General features: G+C 34.9%; 2 protein-coding genes across 4 annotated transcripts in view; one reads left to right on the forward strand and one right to left on the reverse strand.

Annotated features, from left to right (window-relative positions):
• Positions 1–645: 645 nt before the first annotated feature.
• Positions 646–4793, forward strand: LOC127975328 (H-2 class II histocompatibility antigen, A-U alpha chain). Its single transcript, XM_052579291.1, has 4 exons — positions 646–1030; positions 1144–1401; positions 3265–3549; positions 4543–4793. Exons 1-4 carry the CDS (start codon positions 931–933, stop codon positions 4674–4676), a joined length of 777 nt encoding a protein of 258 aa, XP_052435251.1. The 5' UTR covers positions 646–930; the 3' UTR covers positions 4677–4793.
• Positions 4794–8293: 3500 nt separating this feature from the next.
• LOC127974776 (raftlin) overlaps positions 8294–26324 on the reverse strand; it is a 95240-nt gene continuing 77209 nt past the window's right edge. For all 3 annotated transcript variants that reach the window (XM_052578280.1, XM_052578281.1, XM_052578279.1), the window contains exons 8-10: positions 23601–23704; positions 18731–18806; positions 8294–15156 (exon numbers count right to left, since the gene is read on the reverse strand). In XM_052578280.1, coding sequence (XP_052434240.1) covers positions 14671–15156; positions 18731–18806; positions 23601–23704 — 666 coding nt within the window. In that variant the 3' untranslated portion in view covers positions 8294–14670. The remainder of the gene's footprint in view (positions 15157–18730; positions 18807–23600; positions 23705–26324) is intronic.

Below are 26324 nucleotides of genomic sequence, written 5' to 3' on the forward strand. Positions count from 1 at the left end.
GTTGGTGCAGCTCAGTAGCATTACAAAACAGGATATACTTGGTTGAACAATGTGAGTGTTTACAAGTGAACTTAAAAAACAGCACGAGTGCTTTCGGTTTAGCACAAGGACATGAAGAAGATCTGAATGCTGGTGTTTTATGAGCGCAAGGTTCCTACACTCATGTAACATTTCAATATCAAGGGATTTTTATTTTATTTTAATTTTTTTTATGGATTTTTTGGAAATTTGTGCTGTAAAATATCTCTATGGCAATTTACATAACTAATCCATCCGCCAACTATCCTATCAAATTTAATAAGAAGAGCTTCTAAACCAAGCTTTAAGGACTTCCCATGTTTTTTTCCCCCAACAATATAATATTTTAAAAATTAAGATAAAATTATCATTATCCCTTTATTAATAATAATTTATAAAAAAAAAAAATTAAAAATAAATAAATAAATAATAATGTGTGTACGTGTATGTGTGTGTATATGTATGTATGTATGTATGTATATTATGTGTGTGTGTATATATATATATATAATTTATTTATTTTTTTATTTTATTTTTTTTTATGTTCAACTATATATTTACCTTTTACATTCCTGTCATCATCAGCTGGAACCAATCATTGAATGATGTGTTGATCGGTTTACTGATCATGTAAAAGACTAGTAATAATGTCATTTGATTTACTGGTTCTTAACAGATCTTGGTCCGAGCATGTTCTAAATGAATTGGACACCATGTGTTTCTATTATCATTGATCCTGTTGTTCAGTGCACTGTGGTTATTACAGAAACAATACAGTGGCTTCATGCATCACAAAAGAAGTGAAACCTGATTAGCTGGTGGAATCCAGTGCTCCAGTTTCTCTCTCAGGCATGAGGAAATCATATTGTGCACAATAATGACTTGGGATGAGGAAGTAAATATTACCAGTAAATGCCCCATTCGTGGCATTCGGCTGATGGCCTTGAAATGTGGCGCTTGTTCCCTCTCTTTTGCACGTTTGGCTGTTTTTGGAGTTTTTCAAGAGCTCAAGGTAATGATTTCATCTTCCTAGAACTTCTTTTAAAGCCTGCTGGACTGAAATATGAGTTGTTGACGTTGTGTTTATTGTTTGTAATCCTGAATGTTGATGGTTTTCTCTCTCAGGTGTGAAGCATTCAATGCGTCAGCTGACATACTGTCATATAGAGATGATGGACGCTGGTTTTGAGCTGGAGTTTGACGGAGAGGAGCTCTGGCACGTCGACCCTAATGATTACACAGCAAAGCAGCGTTTGCCGGAGTTCGCAGGCGACTGGACCCTCGACCGCAATCTGCCTTCTCTAGCGCACCTCTCCATCGGCACCTGCTTCTACAATATTCCCCGCTGCATCACAGGAGAGAAAAATCCCCCCGAATCCATCGGTAAACTCTCCATATGAATAGAAATCCTAATGAGTAAAATCTGGATTCAATTATTTAATGCATTAGTGTGTATATATTTCTGGTTTTTTTAAATAAGCCTATCAAAACATGTTTAAGGCAACTTTTATCTCAAAATCAACAGAAAATGTCACCTATTTTATGGCTGTTTTGTATTCTGATGATTTATATAACAACTAAGCACATCTTGCCCTAAAATTCTTATTACTTATATCTATTGCAAAAATTTATTTTAGTTAACCCTAAAGCTAAAACATAAATAAGTTAACCATACATAGTAATATTTACTATAAAAAGAATCTAATAAAAAGCACACAACCGCATGAAAAGTAAAAAAGATGCAAAGATAAAAGCAATAAAGTTATATAAATAATAGAGACTTATAATACTATATATGTACATATAATATATATACAGTTATTATTATAATATTATTAATAATAAATATTTTCATAATTAAGCAAACTTTGCTCTTAATTTCTCATTAAATAGAAACTATAATACATATATAAAATAACTGCTAATTTGTCTGTAAAATCATTACTTTTTTCAGTTAATTTTATTATATTTTATTACAGCAATATAAAAATATTTAAATGTATTTTTTTATACATAATAGTATTTGTTGTAGTGTGTTTTTAATAAGACTCATCATTGAATTAAATCACCATTAGAATTACACACAATAAAAAGGAAAATAAATTAACCTTAATTGACCCTAAATAGTAAAATAAATTCATTTTAAAATACAATTAAAAGAAGAAAAAAAGACACTAAAAATGAAAAAGTGAAAGTATAGAAATAAGCCAATTCAAAATATTCATAAAACTATAATATTATATAAATACTAAAATAACACTTCTCAGTTGTCATTTAAAATCATGATGTATTTAAAACCCATTTTTCTTCATATTTTCTTAAATCTACTATTTATTATTATTTTTTTTTTTTTGGAATGGAAAAGATTAATACTCTCATAATAAGTTGCTTGAGTCAGTCAATCAATATACTGTATTTTTCGGACTATAAGTCGCACCTGAATATAAGTTGCATCAGTCCAAAAATACGTCATGACGAGGAAAAAAACGTAAGTCGCACTGGACTATAAGTCGCATTTATTTAGAACCAAGAACCAAGAGAAAACATTTCCGTCTCCAGCCACGAGAGAGCGCTCTGTCTTCAGTGTAGACTACAGGAGAACTGAGTAGCATGGAGCGCCCTCTGGTGGCTGGAGACGGTAATGTTTTCTCTTGGTTCATGTCTCTTAGTTCATTTCTCTTGGTTCATGTCAAATTAATTTTGATAAATAAGTCACACCTGACTATAAGTCGCAGGACCAGACTCTTGTCTGCCATTGGTCGGCCAGACAAGCTGTTTCCACACACCTATTTTTATGCACATTTGGGATATAACATAAAAAACGCTGGATGAAAATGCCAGGATGTGCATACATCCTAAAAAATGCATAAAAACATATGCGCTCAACTAAGTAGGATAAATGTCTAATCCAGTTAGACAACATGCACACAAACTATGGTGGAAACACTTTTACCAAATAATGTTGGGACAGCATGAAACTGGACAAAACAACACATTTCATCTGTACACTCTGAAGCTCATAATTTACTATATATCAAAATTATTATATATGCATCAACTCACTGTGTGGAAACAGTGCTTTATTCGCAAATGTTTTATCCAATATTCCAATTTTGCACAAAAGCTTCATTCGTAACTTTGGATGGAAACGTAGCTACAGATAGTCTCGTCCTAAGCTCAAACACACAAACTGTGCTTTAAGTTTTAAGCAGTGTTATTTCATATCTCACCTATATCTGTCCACAGTTCCTCCTTCCACACAGCTGTACTCCAAGAGCGACGTGAAGCTTGGTGTTGAAAACACCCTCGTCTGCTCAGTGACTGGCTTCCACCCGCCGCCGGTGAACATCTCCTGGACGAAAAACGGTGAGCCGGTGAGTGAGCAGGACGTCAGTGAGACGCAGTATTACTCCAACCCAGACTTCAGCTTTCGCCTGTTCTCCTACCTGAACTTCCGTCCTGAGCGGGGAGACATCTACACCTGCAGCGTGCGACACAGAGGACTGGAGCGGGACATCACCAGGTTCTGGGGTGAGCACTTCTCCTTTGTGGGAAAATCAGATGTTGGGTAAAGATTTCCAACCGCTTTCAACTATGATCTTAGTGTGTGAGAATTTTCCACAGTCTGTTCCTTTTTTAACCCAATGAAATTGACTTTTTAAAGGAAAGTTTGTGAATTTTTTATTAGTATTTCTGTGCAGCGGGAACAAAGGAATCAAGTCAAAAATTAATCATTAAGAACTAATATTTAATGTTTTTTTTTCTTTCTGTTTGTAATGTTTTCAAAATTCTTTACTAAATACTAAAACTTATACTCATAATAATAATAATAATAATAATAAAATAATAATTATAATACTTTCATACCTTTTTTAATATAATAAATTAGTAGTAGTAGTAGTGTTTTTTGTCTTTTAATTAACAGAACATTAACACCCAAATGAGTTAAAAATGCGTTATTGATGCCTTTATATTTAATCAAAAATTTTACTTATTTATTATTAAATATAAATCATTGCTTCAGAAGTATTCAATAAAATATATCGATAATATACAGTTTCACGTAAGACAATTTTGTGAAGCAAAGGAATACTACAATCCATATTATTGTTATTATTTACACACTTCTGAGCAATAAGAACAAAAACATGAGTCAAAAATTCATCAATAAGAACTAAAAGCATGCTAATTTTTTTGTTTTTATATTATTTTATTATTATTATTTAACTAAAAGGACATTTTAAGACCCGAATGTAGTATTAAAAAGACCCCCGTAATGACTTTACATTTGCATGATATTTAATAAAAGATTTCACTATTTTTTTAATTTAATGCTTCATTGGTAGTCGATAAAAATAAACAGACTTTATACATGGACAATAATGCACAAACATGAATTGTGGAGTAAAAGGATGCTAGAACGTATGTTGTTGTGTTTTATGTCTAATATGAATCTTTTGCTGTATATTTGAGATGTTTGGATGCTGTTTAGTGTTGGTGATGTGCTGTTGTCTGTGTTCACAGAGGTGGAGGTGCCAGAAGACTCTCAGGAGGTGGAGACAGCGGTGCTTGTGATCGGAATTCTTGTGGGGTTTTTGGGATTTATGATGGGACTCATTATAATCGTAATGAGCAAGATGGAGCTGCGGGCTGTATGATCTCTCACAACATCACAGAAACTCAGACAGCCTTCTGTTCTTCTAGCACAAACTTGACTGTAAATCATTTGTTTATTCTGATTTTTTAAATTAATAAATGTAACTATTTAATATTGAGTTTTTTGTTATTTGCCTCTTAATTTTAATATATGTATTGTATGCATGTATTTTATTTTATTTATTATTAATTATTTTTATTATTATTATTATTTTTTGAATAGCTCTTTCAGGTGTTATAAGCAAGGACAACCTTGCAAAAGCTGAGAATGGAAAAAAATACTATGCATACAGGATGAACCTATAAATTTACCATTTTAAACATTTTCTTTATACGTTTAGATTATAGAAAGAAAATATATAAAATAAATCACCGGTTTAAGGCATCTGTGCATCATCTAGTACATAAAAAAAAAACTATTTCTTTTTCAAAAAACCCAATTTTCACTTAAAAGTATATTGATTTTTTTTATATATATTTCCATTATTTAAAAAAATGACAGAGGGAATGACCCATTTAAAGACTCTTACTCCTGTAGTGATTGCTGTTGCACTGATGCATGTTCACACTGCCGTTATGAACTAAGCAGATCGAGGTAGTTAATTAATTTACAGTTTGGGCTCTGACAGCAGCAGATAAGCAGGCATGTGGGGAGAGCAAAGCTTAATTGCATTAATTAAATGAGGGTTGGATAATCCGCCTAGACTGTGTTTACGTTTGCAGTGATTCCTGATGTGAAGTGCTGCAAAACTTCAATTTTAACAGAAGATTTAAGTGCATATGCATGCATAAATTACACACTGGTGGCATTAGATGGAAATACTGTAATGTGGTCGTTCTTTTGAATGATATATATAATAATATAGTAATGTTGTATTTACATGAGCAGCTTTTATTTTGTTTCAGGTGAAGTGCTGACATGCACGAACCACTAGATGGCACTGTGTTCCTTCAGTCAGGCTTTGCATGCTAAGATACTTGATTTGTTACCTGATTTGGCTTGAGTAAACAAACCTAACATGTTAATCCAAAGATCCAAGGTTATACGGTCGTTTTGTTTTTTATCCCCCTTAATCTAAATCCTAAAATGTGGCCTGTTTTAAGACAGCACGGGAAGTTAATGGTGCTCTCTCTGATGTTGCACATGAAACGTCTATACATTATTCATTGTCCTCGTCTCTCTACATCACTGAAGTGTCATTAGTGTTTTCTGGTAATGGAAGCCGCATTGATTTCATGTGCTGTGGGAGTCTCTGCGTTTGTGCTTGTAGTCTGTGTCTCAAAGAGCTTCACGGAGGTCATTTATACACCATCCGATGATTTCCTCACATGTGCTTCTGGTTAGTCTGACAGAGCTGTTTAGGACTGAGGCACTGCGTACCTGATACCATCTGTAATGCCATATGTTTCAAGGTATGGTATGTTGTTGAATGGGTGCCGTCAGAATGAGAGTCCAAACAGCTAATATAAAAAACGTCACAATAATCCACAAGTAATCCACATAACTCCAGTCTATCTACTAACATCTTGTGAAGCAAAACGCTTCATGTTCAACCAATTTGATCATTAAAGGGGGGGTGAAATGCTATTTCATGCATACTGAGTTTTTTACACCGTTAAAGAGATGGATTCCCATGCTAAACATGGACAAAGTTTCAAAAATTAAGTTGTACGTTTGAAGGAGTATTTTTGTTCCCAAAATACTCCTTCAGGTTTGTCACAAGTTTCGGAAAGTTTTTTTCGAGTATGGCTCTGTGTGACGTTAGATGGAGCGGAATTTCCTTATATGGGTCCTGAGGCACTTCTCCCGGAAGAACACGCGCTCCAGTATAGCAGAGCACTGAGAGCACAACAGACTTCGCAGGCTGAGCACAGACCATCACTGATCAGAGCGAGAGCGTCCCGAAATGTCACAAAAGGAGTGTGTTTTTGGTTGCCAGGGCAAGACAACCCTGCACAGATTACCAAAGAAAAAACAGCATTAAGGGACCAGTGGATGGAGTTTATTTTTACAGAGCATCAACGGAGTTGTGCAAGTGTTTTTGTTTGTTCCCTGCATTTCGAAGATGCTTGTTCACAAGGCCCAGTTTGACGCCGGATTTGCGTATCGTTTATTTCTTAAGGATGATGCAATCCCAACGAAAAAGGGTCACGATTGTGTGTTGGAACCGCAGGCGGTGAGTAAAACTGCTTCAAATATCTCTGCCTCCTTGTTAGTGCGTCCCCTCCCATGCCGGAGACCCGGGTTCGAGCCCCGCTCGGAGCGAGTCCTTGCTGCTGCTGCTCTCGTTCAGTTTCAGCCTCGGGATCTGATTCTGGATCATAAATAAACGGCTGAATCTGACTGTAAGCCATGGTTTGTTTTGGATGATGGTTTTTCCCTCACGATAATGTCACAGCTTCCAAACGCTCTCAACGCAAAAAGCCTACTGGCGCTCGTGATTCTTTAGCTCCGCCCACACGTCACGTCACGCCACGGTACAGACTATCTTTCTCTTATGAATATAATAAAACTAAAGACTTTTTGGAGTTATGAAGGATGCAGTACTACTCTATAGGTACTCAAGATTAACAGGAGATTGAGTGAAAAGGAGCATTTCACCCCCCTTTAATGTGTTTTAACTTTAAAGTTAAAATAGCCCTCTGTTCATAATATTGCTTTGTCCAGTGAAAATGACATCTCATGTGAATCAGGAGAAATATACAAAAATAAAGCATGCTTTAGTCAAAACAGTTTCAAACAAATATGTCCGTGGATTTTGATGTGAGAGGACACAAGGGGATGGATTTTATCACTGGAGGAATAAGCGTTATTATGGAGGTAAATTGTCCAGAAGCAACGGTTTAAAGTTAAAACCATTTAATGATTGTTTTGTTTGTTGCAAGCTCACAGCTTTTACTTCATAAGATGTTGATTGATAGACTGGAGTTGTGTGGATTACTTGTGGATTATTGTGATGTATTTATCAGCTGTTTGGACTCTCATTCTGACGGCACCCATTCACTCCAGAGGATCCATTGCTGAGCAAGTGATGGAATGCTACATTTCTCTAAATTCAGTTCTGATCTGCATCTTGGGTGGCCTGAGGGTAAGTACATTTTCAGCATTATTTATAGATTTTTTCCCTGAAAATCTTAAATGTTATGTGCCATTAATGGAGTTTTTAAATACAGACTAAAAGCATATAACTTCCTGTGGAGCACATGCTTCACCCTAAAATCATGTAATTACAACTTGCATGAAACAAAACGCATATTTTAGGACCATTAAGATTTTTTGCACATGGTAACAATTAAGCAAATTCCCTTTACCTTAATTTGTCCAGACATTTTAAGTTTTTTGTAATTAACATTTTTCTTAAAGATGATTCTCATTAGATTATCATTTGGAGAAATGCACCAAATTCTCATGAAATTAGTGCCTTGATGCAAAAAAAAAAAAAAAAAAACCCTTCATGATCCTAAACACAAGTTTTCATTTTCTTAATTGCTAAATATAACTTAGTATTTTAAATGAAGTCTGACCTGTGCACTATTAGAAACAGTAGCTTTATCTTGAGACTTTTCAAGCAATAAAGAAGCTAACAGATAATACATCAAATAAAACCTCCAAAACAAATCAAATATAAATCATATTTATTATATTATACAAATTGTACAGATGACATTATTATGTTGCTTGTCCGTACAAACGATGGAAAACATTGATCAATGTTCACAATGGCACAACAGTGGCTGACAATCAAAGAAGCGACCTGCAAAAATATGGAGGCAGAAATGGCAAAATCCTTTGAGATATACAAGCAGAAATGCAGCATGTTTGACTCTTTTGTTCTCTGAAAAGCAAGAAAACCGTCAGTAAATGGACCACAAAATGAGGTGCATGTGCTTAAGTGTGCATTAGTAGCTACAAAGATCCTCCCCTGCCACTGCAGGATATTAAAATCCATTATATAACTAAGAAACTGGCACATTTCTTAGCAAAACAACAGCGGACCAGGTCAACCGCTGCATGAGTCACGGGTCACCCTGTCAATACTAAGGGGAGGGTAAATATTACTCGGCATCAGTTTTGCTGATCCTGCCTCACTTTCTTCCACAACCTTGTTTTTCTCCAACAGCTCGTTTGACGTGGCTTCGCCAACCGCTCCGACTGACCCTGTGGACCCAGACCGGACTTACCGTCCATAACTTGCTGACGTCATGCCAGCTATTGTGTGTATTTGAATCTACACGGTGGAGAGTGGGTGGTAAAGACCGTGCATGCTACTTTCACACACTAACCATTCATCACTGCCAGCTAGTTAAACCACATAAAGTGTGTCTACATAGAAATAATAATTTAACCTTCAAAACCTTTAAGAATTGTGTAGCTGATGTGTGTATTTGTTTAACAGGGTTTGAGTTCGGAACAAAGGCTGTGTTTGAAAAAGCATACTATTATACTAATATTTTTATATAATTATCTGGATGCACGTGTATATACAGTACATGGATATGCATGCTACCATACTGTTCAAAAGTTAGAAGATTTTTAAAAATACTTTTAAAAGACGTCTATTACGTCTACACCAATGCTGCATTTATTTTATTAAAAATAGAGTTATATTGTGAAATATTTGTACTATTTAAAATAAGTATTTTAAAATGTAATTGATTCCTGTGATGCAAAGAGGCATTTTTCAGCATCTAAACTCAGTGTCACATGACCCTTCAGGAATCATTTTAATATGCTCACAGAACATTTCTTGTTCAAATCAATGATAAAAACAGTTGTGCTGCGTAATATTTTTATGGAAACCATGATAGATTTAGTTTTTCTGAATTCTTTGATGAAAAGAGAGTTCAAGAGAACAGCATTTATTTCAAATAGAAATCTTTTGTAACATCTTCTACTGTCACATTCGATCATTTAATGTGTCCTTACTCAATAAAAGCATTGATCTCTTTCTACTGGACATGAACTTTTGAACAGTAGTGTCCATAATGCATATCCCACCATGCAATGCACTTAACTCGATGCCATAAATTTACATTTCCAATGAGTCATATTAATAGATGTTACCAAATACTGCTGTTGACAGTGATTTTTGCTCTTGTAGAAGCAGTAAGTCAGTCAAGTTCATGTGTAACTGTGATTTACCTCACTATAAGTCAGTTTTTGCTCTGAAGCTTCTGGCGTACAGCTTTATTTTCTGCTGTTTGCAGTAGATACACTATGCAGTATGCACTGCAGTACACTAGTATTCCATTCCGAACACAGTCGCAGAACTCAATCTAGATAAGCCAAGCTTATCAGAGCAGATGCTGACAGCAGAGCTATATGCATAGCAGCACATACTGTAACATAATTGCTATCCGTCAGTGATAAGCAGGCCCACACACAATCAGCGCCCACAGATGCCCGTCATTCACCAACTTCTACAAACGGTCTGTTTCTTTATTAAGTGTTTTGACTAATTTGAATGTTTTTGTAGAACTCTCTGCTATTGTTCAACACCGTCCACAGATTTTACCACCTCAAAAAGTCTACAGATTCCACCTGTGATACACAACAAGTGATGCTTGAAAAATGCATCTGAATGTCTTTTTGTCTCTAGTTGAATCGTCAGCGCAGCTCTGTCTTTCCCCTGTATTAAAACAATAAACAAGGCCTTTCCCCTGCAGCTACAGTCTAACAACAGCACTGTGACGAAGCACAATTATAATGACAATGTGTCAGAAACCGCTCGGAAAAAGAGCGAGAACCGCTGTCGTGTAAGACGGAAGTGCAAAATGAATTTCTTTTAAATGTACGTGGACAGATTGAAAATGGCATCTTTTATTAGGGAGTTGGGATGTTGATGTCCTTTCTGATGTTTGTCCCAGCAGGAGGGGGAGTGGGAAAGCCATTATGATTTTAAACGTGACCCCTCTGGCCATTAGAGCTAATGCAGAACCACACATACACCGTCCCTCAAGACCACATGCTGGAAAACCCTGACAATGCGAACCCAATATTACAAATACGGCAAGACGCCAACACAACAATGCTGACTTAATGGAAACACAGATGTTGCTCAGGTGAGGTGTAGAGTGGGCAAAAAATTCAGCATTAAACTCAAAATGACCATGTTTGTATTTTTAAGGTGCATTAGTGAAATTTTGTGTGTATAAAGGGGTCCATTCATTGTAAGTAGCGTAGAGATGAGTACGTATTATTGCTTACACAGAAGTCACTTTAACTTTTGAGCAACCAACTTGATCATGAGTAAAATCTGTGTGTGAAACTTTTTCACTCTTACCTAAAACAGCTGATCATTTGATTCCTGAATTTCATATGCGAATTTGCGTTAATATTAAAGGGTTAGTTCACCCAAAAGTAAAAATTAGGCCATAAATTGCTCACCCTCAATTCATCCTAGGTGTATATGACTTTCTTCTTTCAGATTAATCCAGTCAGAGTTATCTAAAAAAAAATTATTTCATCTTTTTAATTTTTGTAAGAAAAATATCCATTTATTATTTTTGGGTGAACTAACCCTTTAATGCTGCCCGCACCTTAATGTGCATTTCTTGATGTGCATGATGGATTCGACCCACTAACATTTGACGACCAGAAAGTGGTTTTGAATTATTGTTTTGTCAATTCAAACATCCTTCTGTGAAATATTTTGCTTGTAAAGATTGCATCCCTGGCTAACAAAGTAAGTTCTAAGAACATTTTTTAATGGTCTCATTAAGTTATGAATAATTAATTATTTTTATTGGAATGTTTCCTGAACATTCCGAACATCCAATTTATTTATTTATTTTTAATGTTTAAAAACATTTTCGGTAATGTGAATGTTAAGGGAACATTTTAGCATTTTACAGACATTATGGGAGTCACTTTTGAATGTTTGCTGAAGTAGTAACATTTAAAAAGGTTAAATTAACATCCAACTAAAAGGTTTTCTGAAAAGAGATCCATAAACAATGTATAATGTTTTTGCACTAACATTTTGAGAACATAACATCACCAGACAACTTAGAACGAACTTTCTATTAACATTACTGGAGGAATGTCAGTTCATATCATTAAGTGAACCTTGCCAGAACGTTTTGATAACGTTCCCTGTTAGCTGGGTTCTTTTGTTTAATATGAATGTCAGTTAGTTTGATATTTTAACTAATGAAATGAAATTTAAGACCTTTTTCGTGTTCACGTTCACTGTTGTTGACTAAATTTCCCTCGCAAAATCCAGTCATTTCAACAGGATTGTATGCGATCAGGAATTACGTGTGAGGGCGAAAAATTTCCACATGCAGAATTCAACGGGTTCAAGCACAAATATTTTTTTTTACCTCCTTTTGTTTTGAAAGTGACTTCTGTGTGAGCTGGGTTTCATTGGGGCGAAATGCTATACTGACCGAAATTTCACTAATGTGAACACCTTTAAGTGTCAAAATGCTTTTTGGCCTATTCTGATATAAAAACACGATGTGTTACCAAGTAGTTGTTTATTGGACAAGTAATACGTCAAATAATACTTGAATATTAATTTCTATGAAAAGCCTTAACCATTAATCAGACAGGATAATACTTTCTATCTGAAATCATAGTCTTGCGATTCTGCTGCATTAAGAGATCTGATTTCTAAAATACAAGACATTGGCCAAAGAACCGTGTGAACCGCATTATCATTGTCATGAAGTAACCCCTCTATCCCATCACAACATTCTGTTACGGATTATCCACGTATCCGTTTATTTTCTTATGCAAATTGAAAAGCGGTCTGTATAATAACACCATGAAGTTTCACTCTCATATTACGTCCTCCACAGAAAATGCAATTTTCGTAATAAAAACTGTCAGTATCTTTATGAATTCTGTGCAGTGAAATATTCTAAAAACACGTTGTTGTTTTTTTCATTTCGGGCTGTAGGCACATATGTGCACATCGGTGGCATGTTTTTCCAAGTTTATTTCTGTAATTTGATGCATTTTTAACTAAATTGGGTCGATTTTGATTTCATGTTTACTCATTAGTTACAAATCAAATTGCTGACTGTTTTAAAGCATGGCCATCGGATGAATCAGGGGCCAGAATGAACGTCTTGAGGTGAACATTATCCAGTGTCTGGGAGTTCATGTGCATATAAATGGACCTTCTGTTGTTTTTAATACAGGAGAAAGGTCCAGTGTGAACAGCCTCTTAGTCGTCTGCTAATTAAAACAGGGAAAGGATCTGTTCATGAGCGTATCTCATCTTTCTGGTGTTGTCTTTCTCAAGCAAAATCACTTGTGATGTTTTATTGCCTCTGAGAGCAATGTTGAAAATGTTTGAATTAGAGCTAGAGCAGATTGTCTCCAAGAAAAAGTCAACTGAAGCCCAAACAGACACTTATTTTGCCATCTGCCTCTTTTAAAAGCAATAATACACCCTGTAAATGATCATTCTGTCATCATTTAATCACCTTTTTGTTGTTGTTGTAGCTGTTTGTTTTTCGCACATATTCTATGCCCACAAAAAATGGGCAAATAATATATTTCTAATTAAATGGGCTACTTTTCTGATGCTTTTATGGAGTATAGTCAAAAGTATAGAAGCCCATTTCTGCAGTTGGAGAAAAAAAATGCTTTGGTTATTATAATTGTCATCATGACAAAAAAATAATATCAGAATTATGGGTTTAAATTGACATTAAAAGACATAATTATGAGATAAAAAGTCAAATTTATGACACAAATCAATTATGAGATTAATAGTAAAAATTATGATATACTAAATAATAATTAAGATTAATGTTGAAATTATGGCATAAAAAGTCAGTTATTTGATTTTCTACTCTATAATATAATAATAATAGTTATACATGGTATAAAATGCCATCATACTTGTGAGAAGAAAAAAAGTTACATTTATGTCATAATTATGACATTTTATCGCATAATGTCAGAATTATGGCTTTATTAATCTGTGTCGACTTGAATGGAAAGTTCTTCTATTTATCTCTCAGTGTGTCAAAATGTTGACTTTTTATGAGTTTTACCTTTCAATGGTGATTTTTGTCAATTTCTACCCTTTATCTCATAGTTATGACTTTTTATCTAAGAATGATTTTTATTTACTAATGCATTATTGTCTGTTCTTTTCTTATGTGGCAGACATTGGCTTCCATACAAACAGCCTTCATTCGTGTATTCTACCATGAAGTCATACATATTTGAAACAGAATGAGGGTGAGTAAATGATGACCGAATTTTCATTTCTGTGCAAGTTACTCTTTTAAACCAGTGGTGGATCTGCTCCGAATGCTAACAACTAAACCAACAAAAAGTCGCCCCTACTCCACAACAAACTTTTTAAATAGTAATATCCCAGTATGTTTCTCTGTCAGGTGCGCTTCTTCCCCTAACTTTTGAGAATCTTTTGTTTGGACAGTGTCATGAAATATTCTTATAAACGTAAACAAAAACATACACAAACATATGCACCTTCCATCACAATAGATTGCTTCTCGCAGCAGTGACCTTCTCCTCGGAGCGCGTCTGAGATGCCGTCTTTGAGTCTGTCTCGGCCCTCAGGGCTCATTGAGTTAATATTAATGTGGTTTTCCCATCCAGTGCATTTACTGATAACAATCTCTTCTCATCTCTCCTCCCTCTTCCTGGATACCGGAGTCCTTTCGGCTCATTGATGGGGAAGGGATGTTATCGCCCGCTCACCGGCGGTGAGTTAAATGTTCAGCATTGGTAACAAGAGGTGGAAATGTCAGGTGAGGTGTTTGTGCGACAGTTCACTCGTCTTAAACCATAATCTACAGGACATCAGCCAGTAGTTTTGTCTTGGGCATCTAAAGATCAATAAAACAACTCTTGCTTCCTTGTTTTCTATATTGAACTTGTTTCAAGGATGTTTAGATACTGGAAAACAAGACACAATATTGATAAGCAAACTGATTTTTTTGCAGGGTAGCATTAAGAACATTCAGATGTCCACTTCCATTGGCTCGGTGGGTATGAGTGCATCCTCAATCCTGATTGGCTGAGCTGTCTTCCTGTTTGTCCACCTCTTCATCCTGTCGTCCTGTTTCTTGTGCTGTAGGTGAAGGCTTGTCTTGACACGACCCCAGTTCAGCTTCTGTTTTCACGCCACACTCTTCCTCTTTAACATCTACCTCATCTTGAGCACTTCCGTCTGTCTTGCTATTTCCGCCCGCCGCCTCTTGTTTTTCCCTTCCTGCTCCTAGCGTCCCTTCCTCTGTCTCGTTCCCTTCCTCTCTGTCCTCTTTCTGTTCACTCTGCACTTCAGCATCAGTCTCATTATTCTGGTTTTCCTCCTGTCGTTCACTCACACTTGTATTTGTCTCTTCGGTGCTCTTCTCAGCTCCATCACAGGGCTTTTGATCACTTATCTCTTTCTCTACGGTGGGTGTGGAGTCTTTCTTCTTCTTGTTCTTTGGTGCGTCTTTGACCGAGTTCTTGTTGGACTTGTTCCTTGCTTTAAAGATGACTTTCTGAAACAGAAAATGTCGTCATGGAGTCTTAGTCCATTTTATGGATATGCAATGAGATACAGATAACAGTTTTATGGATTACCCTTTTTAAAATAAAAGTATGCTTGGTTGTAATGCTGCTTCATCATTTGATCATTTTATGAATCACTGCTTCCATGATAAATAGCATAGTTTAAACGTGTTGTCCCTATTCTCTTAATGAGTAATGGGTGTTTTTTGGGTGTAACGTGCAATAAACCAATCAGAGTGACATCGCCCATTCCCTTTAAGAGCCAGTTGCACTCACTCCATGGTGGATTTGCTGTTTACATGGCAGGATTTGCAAGCGCAAAGACCGAACGCGTCTCCAGAGATGAAACAGAACTGCTTGTGCGTGAACCAATAGCCTAATTCTGATACATACAATGGCCATTATGACACGTAGGCATTTTTGTGACTTGGGACACATTGCGCGGGGTGTATGATAGGGCTCTATGTAAGTTGAATTATAACTAGGGCCGGGACTCGATTAAAAAAATTAATCTAATTAATTAGAGGCTTTGTAATTAATTAATCGAAATTAATCGCATTTTAATCGCATATAAATATTTTACTTGAGAACAGTGAGAAGTAATTTTTTTTTACATGGATTTATAGTATACCATTGAATAATGACTGAATACATAAGCTTAAGCAACAAAATATTGTTTATTTTTGTTCAACCAAGTCTAGCAGACCAGTGCAATTTTTGCCATGAAGTGTAGCAATAGCATATTTAGAAACAATTTAGAAATAGTGCATTTCAGAAATTCAGGAAGCTTATAGGTGCTGGAACCTTCTGTAAAGAGTTTTTTTTTTTTTTTTTTTTTTTTTTTTTTTTAAGTAAAACACAATACTGTCAATTACATTCAGAACATTGGAAACACTGACTATTAGAAAACATCTCTCTGTTGCTTCAGAGGAAATAACATACTCAAGTCCAACTCTCAATAACCTTGGCCAAAACAATAAAGAGTTCAACATAAACTTTTGCACCAACAAAATAATACATAGTTCAACATAAAGTGTAAAGTCCACGCTAGCTGCTATATGTTTTGTGTTGATACTTGAGGTTCGATGTGCTGCGGTGATATGCGAACGCTAGATGGTGCTTCTGTATAATCGGTCCGCCGAAACTCATCCAGTGAGAAACGTTCCGTGGTGCAAAAATAAGTTATTAAAAATGCGGGAAATTTTTTTCTGTAATTAATTCATCTTAATTAACGCGTTATTTTTTGTGTAATTAATTAATTTCAATTAACGCGTTAAAGTCCCGGCCCTAATTATAACTAACTGGAACAAATGTAAAAATGTATAGATAAAAGATGATTTTATTTTAGTTTAGTTTTTGAATTTGGCCAGCGGTTATGAAAACCGCTTGTCATTTTGTTAATGCGTTGTGCTGTCACCCTTTCTATGAAAAAAAAAAAAGAAAAGTCAAATCATGCAACCTCAATGTCATTCAGTGTCTTTAATTGAGACAAAAAATATATATATATAAAAAAAATTGAAAGCTGACTGCCTCTGAAAGATGAAGGAGATTTAAGTTTTGCGTTGGGCACCCAGAAGTCTAGGATCGGCACTGATAGCAACACACAAATGTATATATATATATTCCAGTAACAAATGATATAACTAGATTTTTTTTTGGTATTTGCAAAAACAGTGCAGTAATATCTATATTCAAGTTACCTGAGGTACATATATATGTAGTGCCAGTTTCAGTTACCCGGATGAACGGATGACAGCATTCCTACAGACAACAGCGACATTTGGGTCTTTTTTTTTTTTTTGCATTTATTTGAATTATTATTTTTTTTTTAAATATATTTCACCACTATCTGAAAGCTGAATTAATAATAATATAATCAGCTTTCCATTGATGCATGGTTTGTTAGGATAGAACGATATTTGGCTGAGATAAAACTATTTTAAAATCTAGCTTGTCAGTGTATTGTATCTTCATGGAACATGATCTTTACTTAATATCCTAATGATTTTTGGCATAAAATATATATTTTTTTATTTTGGCCCATGCAATACAATGTTGGCTGTTGCTACAAATATACCCATGCTACTTGTGACTGGTTTTTGTTCTCCAGGGTCACATATTTGGAAACTTCTGATCATTGGATGCCACGATTAATTCATTAAATTGAAAATCTCCAGAGAACCGTGTAACAAGGATGATTAGACGTGTTATGGTGCCTCAGCAGGTGCTTTCATACAGAAACACTGGCAGCAGCACCTTCGGTCATACCGCCTGTGAATGAGTTTGTGCCGCTGTCAGTTAGGATGTACTGTGTGAAGGAAATGTCAAAAACCTGTCATGATTCACCATAACTAACCCAATGTCAGAAGACCTTCACCCAGATCATGTTTGATCACTGATAAACAAACTGAGGAAGCATGAACTGTTCACGGAGAAACTATAATCACCTGCATGAAGTCTTTGCTTTTTATTTTTGTGCAAACTGGTAGATTGCCATTCAGAAGTTTTGTATAAGTGATTAAAAAAAAGAAAAAAATTAATAGCTTTATTCAACAAGGATTTAATGAAATGAATGCAGCTTTGGTGAATATAAGAGACTTCTTTCAAGAGTGTGGGTGTGTGTGCATTTCAAATCTGAATTAAATATAATACTATATAATCAAATGCTTTATGCTTTTTTAATCTTTATTAAACCTGTTCAAACAGCAAACTGGCATCATCATTATTAAACAAACTGACAATAAATCCATGTTTATCCATTTAAGCACTGAAACTCCAGGAGTAGAAACATTTCTGACAGACGTCACTGCCTCTCCTCACAGTGATTGGCTGCCACTTTTCTGTTCTTCATTTGCATTAAGTATTTTTTAACTTTAGTTTTTAACCCTGTAAATGCCACTGATTGTTGCCGTATTGCACTTGTAAAAGTGAGAGATGATGCTTACATGACAGAGTACTCACAAAGCTGTGGTGTCCTCATGCAACCACGAGATGTATGAGACAGGAAGCTCAGGGCTTGCATGCCACATGACATTTTTGTTTTCGGAAAAAAGTTAATTTAGATTCTCTCCTCTGTTATGGTTGTGAATACAAATTCCCATACTGAGTTACATATACAACTGATGACAAGTGTGACAGGTTGATTAAAGCTTAGCTCAGTTCATTTGCTTTGGCCCTTTCTTCCCAAAAAAATGTAAAAAGTCTACACTGGCGTGTAAGTAAATATCATCAGGAAAGCCAAACACGCAGTAACACCCACTAAGCGCACACTCGCTCTGGTTTTCTTTGAAGTGACATGGAGCTAAATCTTTGTTTAAATTATGCATTGTTCTGTTCAAGCATCTTGTGCTTTCTGCCCCATTTTATCTGGTGCTTTAAAGAAATGCCTGATGCCTGTACTGAACCCTGCAAAAACACTTGTGTGTGTGACTTTGGCTGTTAACATGTTTCAGCCGGGAAGCAAAGAGAATGTGAGGAACATGATATTAACCGTGTGTGTGTGTGTTTGTGTATGTATTTGACAGCTCTACGTCAGTAATGCAGCTGGAATAAGAGGTCACACACCTTGGATTCCTTCTTCTTGCGAGCCAACATTGGTCTTTGGAGGAAAACGATCTGCTTGGTGGCCAAACTTCCATCACTGGATAAGAGAGACGAAGCATTTTAGATTGTGAGGTATGATCATAGGTTAAACAATAATAATCTCACTTCCCGGTCCATGTCCAACCATTTTGACTAGAGGTGGACAAACTTTTACCCAGAGGTGTAAAAAGTACAAGTACTCAGTAAAAATTTGACTCAGTGAAAAGTACAAGTATCTGGTCAAAAACATACTTAAGTAAAAGTAAAAAAAGTACAACTTTAAATGGTACTGAAGTATTAACACAACTTTGCGACCTCAATATGCTTCCTCAGAATTGATGGTGAACTTTCGAAGCCAGACATTTACCTGATGAAAGTCATAACTGAAGTAGAAATGTGTGTGTTCTCACGTCAGGCATACACGTTTGAGCTTCTGTTTACCATATTTAACGTGCATAAGATAAAATAAAAATATAATGTACTTTTCAAGATATAATAAAATTTGTAATGAGTAAAAAATAAAAAGTTTTTTTCTTCAGAACTTTAATCAAGTAAAAGTACAAGTAGTCAGTTTAAATTGTACAAATCCCCCAAAATAATACTTGAATACAGTAATAAAGTAAAATTACTCAAGGACTTTACACCTCGGCTTTTACCAAAAAAAAAGTTGTATAAAAGTTCTATACATTTATTTTACTTTTACTAAAGAGAACCAAAAGTCACACTTGTATTGTAATTTAATTCTGTAAATAATAATAATAATAAAAAAATCCAATATATGTACATGGACACATGTAACATTTATTTTATAAATATATAATTTATATATATTTTTTATTTATATTATTTACACTCAATACACACATACGTGTGTGTGTGTGTGTGTTTGTGTGTGTGTGTATACATATATATATATATATATATATATATATATATATATATATATATATATACACACACACACAGGGAGAATACAAGTACAAAAATATAATTATTTAATATTGCACATAAATATATTAAATATTTGAAGATGTGTATGTATATATATATATATATAAAATGTATCAGTGGCAAGTTTTTTTCCCCCCATTTCCCCCCTTTTAGTGAGTGGCATGGGTGGCCCTGGTTTGGGCATCTCTGATCTAAACCAACTTTATTGACCAGCTAGTTTCAGTTTTTTTTTTCCCATCTTGCCCGAATCTTTCCAGAGCAGTCGCTTCATGTTTATTAGAGTGCGTTTGGATATTCAGCATCTTATCTTGTATTTATAGCTCAAAAAATGCTGGATGGTGAAAAAAAAAAAAAAAAAAAAAATCTTTGGAGATCTGTTTAAATTTTTAGCTGTGAGCGCTGTGGGAACATCCGGCTTTGAAAGGGATGAACAAAATATCTGTTTTGTGAAATCCTGTGAAGACTAAATCTCTCTTTCTTGCTGTCTTGTCAGGGTCTTATCGCAAATATATTTAGAGAAGGAAGTTTCACATCATGGAGCAAACACAGAGTGCTGTGAGTTTTGGGTGTTTGGTGTAAAACCACGTTTAAACCGTTCAGATAAGCCGTTTAATCTTCAGTGGACATGGAGTTGTGTTACTAAACAGTCTCAGTCTCTTTCTCTCTCATGCTCGCCGTTTCTCTTTACAATTCTGCTACAAATCTCTTACATCAAACGGGCCTCTGCATCTCCGGTATATGCTGACAATCAATACCAAATGTCTAATTCCCCCTGCTTTTTGTTCCCACTTCTTATTTTCTTGCTTGTCAAGGAACTGTATATTTATTCAAGTGCTTCCTGCTTAAATCAAAGAGGCAAAAGTGGATTCCTGCAAGCCTCGGTCCATTAAAATGTAAACGAGTGGCTGGTCGGTGAAATTACAGCTCTGGTCTTCAGTCTCGCCAGCATCCAATCTAGTCTGTGTCTCTGCTTTATAGAGGACAAGACACCCCCATCATTAAGGGCTTAATTGAATGGTAACTTTTTGGCAATTTTGAGAGTAATGAATGTACAAGCCTTCAGTACGACGTGCTGCATAGCCGTGAGAAGTGTGTGGAAATACAACAAACAAACTCATCTGCTTTCAGAAAAGTGCTGTTTGTTTGGCAAGACGACTTCTAGATGATTGTGATTACTAGAAGACTTTTTAGTCATTTTCTAGACTAGAGATTATACTTACAAAGAGTGGATTTCTAGCTCATCAAGAATTTTAGATCTTTGCATAAAAAGATTCAGTATAGAAATCTCGTTTGCCTTTGCCATGACAGTTTGTGGTGAAACACTGCTTGTAAAATAAATGGCAAAATATTCAATTAAGTGCAGGTACAATTAATTGCAATTAAATAAAAAATGAAAAAGTTTTGTCTGTCATAATTTTTTTTTTTTTTGAAATCACCAAGGCTGGGTTTATTCGATCAAATATACAATAATATTGTAAAATATTGTTACAATTGTAAAAATAGCTGTTTTCTACATAAATATATATTTTAAAACGTAACTTATTCCTGTTATGCAACGCTAAATTTTCAGCATCTTCAGTCACATGATCATCAGAATTCATTCTAATATGCAAAAACATTTCTGATATCAATGTTTTGTCACTTGTTGATTCATATTTTTGTAGAAACCTTTATACTTTTATTTTTATTTTTATCAGGATTATTTGATAAATAAAAATGTCAAAAGAACAGCATTTTTTAAATATAATTTTTTTTACACATAAATATCTTTCCTGTCACGTCTGATCAATGCAATGCAACCTTGCTGAATAAAAGTCTTAATTTCTTTCAAAACAAACTTACAGACAATTTGAACGATAGTGTACTTTTTAAAATAGTAGCTTGTATTAGTAAATAGTAGTTTTATATCATGAATAATAAAACCGGATCTTCACTAACACTGGTATTCGTAGTACAGCGAGTTTTATATGTTACCATGTTATGCTCCGCCTCCCAGGAAAACAAGGCCAGCCGTCTCCAAGACATTGAAAAGTGACAGTTCTGTAGTATCTAGGACAGCGTTTTGATTAATTAGCCACATTGCTGCTGTTGTGTGTTGTGGTATTTTGTGAAAGTCTAAAATAGGCCCGTAATTAATCAGCAGGGGCTGCAGGACGGATAGAAACTACAGAGTGACGTGTGAGAGAAAGGCCGAGGCGGGATCGGGTATGACAGATGGAGATTACATGCTGAACCTCAGTTCGACATCGCCGGAAGCGTCCGCTCACCATTACAGGAATCATCAGTTAGCTCGTATTGACAATCCATTACAGCGAGCAAACAGTGGAGTTCTGTGCCGGTCATTACATCTGACTCCATGAGGCCCGCAGAGCGCTTTATACCCCGAGCACTTCGTCACAGTTGGAGTCTGGGACATACCCTTACTACGTGTGGGCTGTACCGTTTTTTTTGGTGATGGAAATGATGCCTCATGAGGTGTTTACACAAAATCAGTTGATGGTTTCATGTTTCCTCTAAAGCCTGTTCATGCTGGAAGACTTCAAACCTAGTCGTTTGTTGTTTGTAGTTGGTATATTTATTATATATATATATATGTGTGTTGTGTGTGTGTGTGTGTGTGTGTGTGTGTGTGTGTGTGTGTGTGTGTGTGTGTGTGTGTGTGTGTGTGTGTGTGTGGATTTTGTGTCCATAGAAAGCACATTAAATGTAAGTAAAATGTCTACTTTAAAGGTTTTAGATACGCTTTTGGAGAATAAAATGTCAAAATTTGGTTGAAATAATGTTACATTGTCATTCAGTGTAACAATATTTATGCAAAAATTCAAACAACATGCTTATTCTGACGTGTACATATTAAAATATCTAAAAGAATAATGGAGCATACTAAATTTGATTGTGTTTTAAAGTAGTACAAAATTCTTACTGACAAATGGGCAAAACCTAGGATAGTGGTAAATGTTAAAAAAAAAAGTAAAATTCAACTCATTAGTGTTTGGGGTGAAAGTAAGTAGTCTTTTAATATGTCAGTTCTTTTAAAATACAACAGTTTAAAGCAGTATTACACTTTTTTTTATGCTTGAAACACTTTTTCGTCTTTGACCCATATATATATATATATATATATATATGCATGTATATATTTAAGAAAAATATGTTACACTTACACATGTATAATTTATATGAATATAGATAAAAAAATTCTAATAATTTACATTTTTAAATACGAAATTTATAAATGAATATTAAGTCATAAATTAAGTCATGTATAATTATATTTTAAAAAATACATTTAAAAAAGTGAATTGGTTTAATATGGAATCGTGTATTATTGCCACTATGAGCATATTGCAGAGGAAAGCGTGTTGAATATAAATTACGGTAGTGCATCATGTCACGAACATGATTATCAATGCATGAATCAAACTCACTTTAATTCCTTGCATATTTTACCATGCTCTGCTTTTTTTTTTTGCCACACTTTTTTATCTCACAGCAGACGGATCACGTGACCTTTGCTGTCATCTCCATTGGTAGTTGTTGCATTGCTTTGCTGATCATTTGCAAAGTACATTTTTCTCTACTTTTTTGTTGAATGCCCAGTGATCGCGCATGTTTCTGCAGATCACCAGCTTTAATAGAAAATGCATGATTTTTGCAGTTAATCGCTGTCAGTAGATGTGAATTCCCGGAGTGCTAGAAGTCTAGCTGAACACACCACAAGTCTATGGCTGCACTCCAATTTGCATACTAATCCTAATCTCATGTACTATATAGTACAAATAGTGAGATTTGGATTAGTGTGTGCCAAATCCTTGTATAAGGGTGTCTGGGTAATATTTCCAGTGCATTCTCCTTAAAGCAAGAAGTTAAATAATAATGAACTTTAAGGCATTTACTTTACCTGTTAGTCTTGATGATGGGTGTAGGCAGCACACAAGTGAGTCTCCATCCAAATGAAGCCAGCGACTGCAGCAGGGGAATATAGTCTGTCTTGACTTGTAAACCCTGAAAATAAAAATGGGTTACCATGAAAAAATGCTTTCAAGAGAGAAAAGTCGAAACATATCGCAAACAGTTTATTTATTAAGGCATAAATTAAAACATTTTTATATGGTGACTCTGTTTATATGCACCCTCTATTGCATTTGTGTGTACGTTTTAGATACTTAAAAGGAGTCTGTTTTTAATCATTTCGTATATTTACAAGGTTTTAAAGGTTGGAAAACATAATTTATATATGAAAAAAACTGCTTGTCTATATTTGGAAGTTTCATAATAAAGAATGTATATGACTAAAATAAAATAATTTATCAGAAATGTGTCAGATACCGAGGATGTGGGTTTAGTATGATAGAAAACAAATCCTATTTACCGTAGTTACCCATTCACTTACTATGTGTATAAAAAAGAAAGCTAATTTTATAGAAAAAAACTTTACTTGAAACTTGGACCCCAGGGTCTCGTCTGATTCAATTTAGGTAAATTCAGAATGATAAAAACGAAAGTTTAATATCTGTTCTGTTAGTATAACAGATGTTAAAATAAAAGCAGTATTGTATGAAGAGCTGCTGAATGTGTTTCTGCAGCGTTAATCAAACAGGGTTGTTTTGAGCAGTTAGGGGTTGTACTGTGGTTTCAAAGAGAACGCTTGTCTCTCATTTCAGGAGGAGCATGCAGGAAGTCAGAGCGGTTTAACGGCACCTGTCCTCAAAAGGAAACCATGTCGCGTGTCAGCCATGTACACACTTATAATGATAACACAAGACAGTGCTACATGATAATGCTTCACTTGCAATAATGTGCCATGGGTTTTTTGGCACGATGCGCTGTACGTTATACATGAGTCACTGTGGAAAGTTGAGAGTAGATGGTAACACTGGAGAAACAGAATCGAAGGGCTCTGTTCTTAAAACAGTAAGCTGACTTCCTGTCCACTGCCTACAGAGGCAGCAGTCTTCTAAGGCAACAACTGAAATAATAAGTGGCTGTTTTGGACAACTTTTCATATGCATAAAAAGATAAAAAGTACACACACAATCATTGGGTAAAATTGGGTAGACTGGTTTAAGTATTATTATTTATAATTGTTTTGATGCATTCAAAAACTGTGTGTTATTATAGTATATTTATATCAAAATATCTATAATTGATATTTTAAAGAATTGAACATTTTTAATATGTATAATTTTGTTTGTGTGTATGTGTATGTGTATATATGTGTGTGTGTATATATATGTGTGTGTATATATATATATATATATATATATATATATATATATATATATATATATATATACATACATTATGGAATATATATAGATTATAACTGTTAATCATTATAATTCATTGTATTTATACATTATTTGTGTGTGTGTGTGTGTGTGTGTGTGTGTGTGTACCGTATAATGCAAATATTTTAATACATAAAAATACATATGTCTTATTGATTAAATGATACATTTTCATTTATTTCATTAATAAAAATAATATAATACTATATTACTATTATAATACTAATATATTACTACTTTATAAAAACAGAAGGAAAAAGTATTATATGATAAATTATTTTTAATTTGTTGTATTTACATATTGTCATCAGTTGTTGTTGTTGTTGTTGTTGTTGTTGTGTGTGTGTGTGTGTGTGTGTGTGTGTATTGACTTTTTTTCTCACAATGCATTGTGGGAATGCCCTCTTTGTGCAGAATACATGTGATGCTGCCTAAAATCTGCCTGCCTCTCAGAACTAGCCTACACAAACGCTGCCCACGTTGGTTTTGGGACAGAGCCAGAGTCTTAGTTTAGTCCTTTATGGAGGTTTTGTTTCACACCCTTCCTAGTTATGAAGCCCTTTTGCCCAGATTGGATGACATTGTTGTGGGTCGTGAGTGGAGACCTCTGAGGCCCAGGTTTCTGTTGAAATGGTTTTTGTGTATTTGTGTTGGCCAAGACCACAGCGGCAGACATTGGGGAATCCAGATATGTGAGAAGAGGTTTTTGTTGGAAGCGGTCCCAGTGGTGGACTCTGTAAGCGGAACCGCAGATTCAAAAGTGGAGGAGAATTGAGAAAATATGGCGTGTTTAATGGCTTTCCATTGCTGCGGGATTGTGTGAACTTCTACACTCTTTCAACATGGAGGACTCCTCGAGTAAAAGAGTCATAAAGTCAACATGAATGCCAGCTTTTGCAATATGGCACATTCCTGAGAAAACAGATGATTAGTTATAAAAAAAAATAAAAAAAAATAATAATTTTGGCAGAAACATCATCATATTACATCAATAATTGATTGGATTGTGACAGAGAAAATGGAGTCAGGTGGTTTGTCTTGATTTTACGTGTTGTTTAATCTATTGTTATTTTATTTTTTTCCAATGAAAATTGGTTGTTCTTTGTTTTAAAAGGACAACAAAATCAAGATCTTATGTGTGATTTTATTTATTTGTTAATATACAGTCTTTTGTATTAATTTACACTGTAATTTATATGTTGGTGGTGCTTACATATTTTGTAGGTTGGAGGAGTGTGGTGCTTTCAAAACCTGTAGAAAACATTGCATTTAGGAAACCTGTTCGATAGCAGTAATAGTGCTAAGTTTTAAATGCAAAAATGAAAGTTTTAAAT

The sequence above is a fragment of the Carassius gibelio genome, chromosome B16, assembly GCF_023724105.1.
Source record: "Carassius gibelio isolate Cgi1373 ecotype wild population from Czech Republic chromosome B16, carGib1.2-hapl.c, whole genome shotgun sequence".
NCBI classification, from domain to species: domain Eukaryota; kingdom Metazoa; phylum Chordata; class Actinopteri; order Cypriniformes; family Cyprinidae; genus Carassius; species Carassius gibelio.